At 47.6% G+C, this 5,000-nt stretch overlaps 1 protein-coding gene across 1 annotated transcript in view; it reads left to right on the plus strand.

Moving 5' to 3' along the window:
* The window catches only part of col11a1b (collagen, type XI, alpha 1b), an 85,946-nt gene that overhangs the window by 61,599 nt on the left and 19,347 nt on the right, over positions 1-5,000 (plus strand). Inside the window, exons 17-22 of the mRNA XM_053486401.1 lie at positions 2,772-2,825; positions 2,960-3,013; positions 3,720-3,773; positions 3,898-3,942; positions 4,567-4,620; positions 4,747-4,791. Of these exons, the coding sequence (XP_053342376.1) occupies positions 2,772-2,825; positions 2,960-3,013; positions 3,720-3,773; positions 3,898-3,942; positions 4,567-4,620; positions 4,747-4,791 (306 nt within the window). The remainder of the gene's footprint in view (positions 1-2,771; positions 2,826-2,959; positions 3,014-3,719; positions 3,774-3,897; positions 3,943-4,566; positions 4,621-4,746; positions 4,792-5,000) is intronic.

Raw genomic sequence — 5,000 nt, forward strand, 5'->3', positions numbered from 1 at the left:
ACACACTGTATACACCACACACACCGTACACACCACACACACTGTACACACCACACACGCCGTACACACCACACACACTGTATACACCACACACACTGTATACACCACACACACACCATACACACCACACACACCGTTCACACCACACACACTGTATACACCACACACACTGTACACACCACACACACCGTACACACCACACACACCGTACACACCACACACACCGTATACACCACACACACCGTACACACCACACACACTGTACACACCACACACACTGTATACACCACACACACCATACACACCACACACACCGTACACACCACACACACCGTACACACCACACACACCGTACACACCACACACACCGTATACACCACACACACCGTATACACCACACACACCATACACACCACACACACTGTATACACCACACACGCCGTACACACCACACACACCGTACACACCACACACACCGTACACACCACACACACCGTATACACCACACACACCGTACACACCACACACACCGTACACACCACACACACCGTACACACCACACACACCGTATACACCACACACACCGTACACACCACACACACCGTATACACCACACACACCGTACACACCACACACACCGTACACACCACACACACTGTATACACCACACACACCGTATACACCACACACACCGTACACACCACACACACCATACACACCACACACACTGTATACACCACACACACCGTATACATCGCACACACTGTATACACCACACACACCGTACACACCACACACACCGTACACACCACACACACCGTACACACCACACACACCGTATACACCACACACACCGTACACACCACACACACCGTACACACCACACACACCGTATACACCACACACACCGTACACACCACACACACCGTACACACCACACACACCGTACACACCACACACACCGTACACACCACACACACTGTATACACCACACACACCGTACACACCACACACACCGTATACACCACACACACCGTACACACCACACACACCGTATACACCACACACACCGTATACACCACACACACCGTATACACCACACACACCGTATACACCACACACACCGTATACACCACACACACAGTATACACCACACACACTGTATACACCACACACACACCATACACACCACACACACTGTACACACCACACACACCGTATACACCACACACACAGTATACACCACACACACTGTATACACCACACACACACCATACACACCACACACACTGTATACACCACACACACCGTACACACCACACACACCGTACACACCACACACACCGTACACACCACACACACCGTATACACCACACACACCGTACACACCACACACACCGTATACACCACACACACCGTACACACCACACACACCGTACACACCACACACACCGTACACACCACACACACCGTACACACCACACACACCGTATACACCACACACACCGTACACACCACACACACCGTATACACCACACACACCGTACACACCACACACACTGTACACACCACACACACCGTATACACCACACACACTGTATACACCACACACACCGTATACACCACACACACTGTATACACCACACACACCGTACACACCACACACACCGTATACACCACACACACCGTACACACCACACACACCGTACACACCACACACACCGTATACACCACACACACCGTACACACCACACACACTGTATACACCACACACACACCATACACACCACACACACCGTACACACCACACACACTGTACACACCACACACACTGTATACACCACACACACACCATACACACCACACACACCGTACACACCACACACACTGTACACACCACACACACTGTATACACCACACACACACCATACACACCACACACACTGTATACACCACACACACCGTACACACCACACACACTGTATACACCACACACGCCATACACACCACACACACCGTACACACCACACACACTGTACACACCACACACACTGTACACACCACACACGCCGTACACACCACACACGCCATACACACCACACACGCCATACACACCACACACACTGACGCTGGAAAACCCAATAAACTGTCTGACTGCAGCAGGACAGAGACGTGCTGGAACATCCGCCGAGGTCTCAGGAGGAATTTCGAACCCCTTCACTGATCAGATTGAGTCTAAACTACGGGTCTGAGTTATAATCAACAAAACTATTCAGTTTATTCAAATAATCTAAAGTGAAAAGTGAAGAGATCCGGTGTAACACACCCTTATTTACGCTTTTATTAATTTACTTCTTAGACGTGTGAGTCCTGACACGTGACACTTCGTGTGCTGTACGTGTCTCTGCGTCACTGTCTCACCTCGTGTGTCCGCCTGATGGACAGACGAGGATAAAGCCGTCCCTAGTGTGTGTGACTTTTACTTAGTCTTTCTGTCAGTGTCAGGTGGCCTGTTTGTCCCCAGCCACCTGTCACACACACACACACACACACACACACACACACATGCAGGTTTTTCCATGCCGCTCTTCCTGCTGTTTGGCGAGATCACAGATGCTGATGATCGGTCGGCGTCTCCGTGATTGACAGGGAAGAGAGAGTTGGCTCCGCCCACACAGAGAGTCCAGTTTACCTCTAATGACATGAGCACTTCCTGTAGACTTTAACGTGTTCTGAGGGTACGCAGTGGTTAACGCGCCAGTTTGTTGCAGGGTCGCTCGGGATCTGACGGAGCGAGAGGAATGCCGGGAGAAACGGGAGGAAAGGCACGGATCTTTATTTATTCATTTATTTATTTATTCACTTCATCACGTCTTCACATCATTACTGCAGGAGTGTTTCTCTCTGACTCTGAGCGGTGTGTGTGTGTGTGTGTGTGTGTGTGTGTGTGGTGTTACAGGGAGATCGAGGCTTCGATGGACTTCCAGGTTTACCCGGAGAGAAAGGTCACAGGGTGAGTCAAGACCTCAAACACCAATAATATTAATAACAATAATAATAATAACAATAATATTAACAATAATAATAATTATTATAATAACAATAATAATAATTATCATTATTATAATAATGTGCATCACATAAGTTTTATGTGCATTTGTATGTGAGTGTATTTTCATCTTCGAGCGACAAGAGTACTCAGGGCACACACACACACACACACACACACACAAAGCAGGTGGAACATGATTGGACCCTGAGTGATGCTACACACCACATGAACACCAGGGGGCGCACTGTGACTGAAATATCCCTCCTCTCTTCTATCACTTTTTCTTCTTTTATTGTTTAGCTGTTTATGTATTTCCGTTGTTGTTTTTGTTGTTGTTGTTTGTTGTAGTGTGTCCTCCGCACTGCTCCTGCTTTTCTTTCTGTCCTTCTCTTTATTCTCCTGTTTCTCTCCACACGGTGAGATTTTAATGCTCTATAAAAACGTAAAAATATAACTTGCTAATAAAATCCTTACTGTGAAGTGATCCACCCAAAAAGTGTGTGTGTGTGTGTGTGTGTGTGTGTGTGTGTGTGTGTAATTACAGAGAGGAGGTTGGTGTGTGTGGTATAAATAGAGAAGTGTATGATAATAAGCCCTCTCTCTGTCTGCTGTCTCTCATTTCACTCTTTATTTTATCTGTCTGTCTCTCTCTCTGTCTCTCTCTCAGGGTGAGCACGGCCCGATCGGACCCCCAGGACCTCCTGGAGATGACGGGCCAAGGGTGAGTCCAAATATTACTTATTTATTTATTTATTTGTTGTTTGTTTATGAAATATTCCAGTAATGTTGTTGTTGTGACAACATTGCCTAATAAACACTACTGTGTGTGTGTGTGTGTGTGTCAGGGTGAGGATGGACAGATCGGACAGAGAGGACTGCAGGGAGAAGGTGTAAGTTTCTTTGTCTTAAAGGTTTTTTAAGGATCCGTCCATCCGTCTCTTCCTTCATCCATTTAGCTTCTATTTATCCATCCATCCATCCACTCATCCATCCATCCACTCATCCATCCATCCATCCACTCATCCATCCATCCACTCATCCATCCATCCATCCACTCATCCATCCATCCACTCATCCATCCATCCATCCATCCATCCACTCATCCATCCACTCATCCATCCATCCATCCACTCATCCATCCATCCACTCATCCATCCATCCATCCACTCATCCATCCACTCATCCATCCATCCATCCACTCATCCATCCATCCACTCATCCACTCATCCATCCATCCACTCATCCATCCATCCACTCATCCATCCATCCATCCATCCACTCATCCATCCATCCACTCATCCATCTCGCTCTCTCTTAAACCATCTGTGCAAACATTTATTCATCCCCTGACCTGCTCCTCCGTATCCATCCATTCATCTTCATCCATGCACTTGAATCTCCTCAACCCCCAACACCCCCCCACACACACACACACACACCCTCAGACGGGTGATGAGTCCTGCATTATGATGTCATTACATCAGTCATGTCTCTCTCTGTTCTATTTCTCTCAGGGTCCCAGGGGGTTACAGGGACCACGAGGATCTCCAGGAGCTAACGGTCAACGTGTAGGTTCTCCATGTTCTCTCAGTGAACAGTATTTGCAGAAAATACACTATAATAAACACACTATCTCACTGTGTCTCTCTCTCTGTCTGTCTCTCTGTCTCTGTCTCACTGTCTTTCTCTCTCAGGGTCTCCCGGGACTGGACGGGCCTCCTGGTCCTAAGGGGAACATGGTGAGATGTTTATACTCTCTCCTAGAAACCATTACAGTTTAAGGTTGTTGATGTTCAGACAGAGCGTTTCACAGCACTGTGTGTGTGTGTGTGTGTGTGTGTGTGTGCTTAGTGGGGCGTGTCCACACTTTATTCATGTTTATTAATGAGGTATTAATGTAAAATGACGCTGGCGGACGATATTCATGTGATTAATCTGGTTTTCTTTT

The sequence above is a fragment of the Clarias gariepinus genome, chromosome 25, assembly GCF_024256425.1.
Source record: "Clarias gariepinus isolate MV-2021 ecotype Netherlands chromosome 25, CGAR_prim_01v2, whole genome shotgun sequence".
NCBI lineage: Eukaryota > Metazoa > Chordata > Actinopteri > Siluriformes > Clariidae > Clarias > Clarias gariepinus.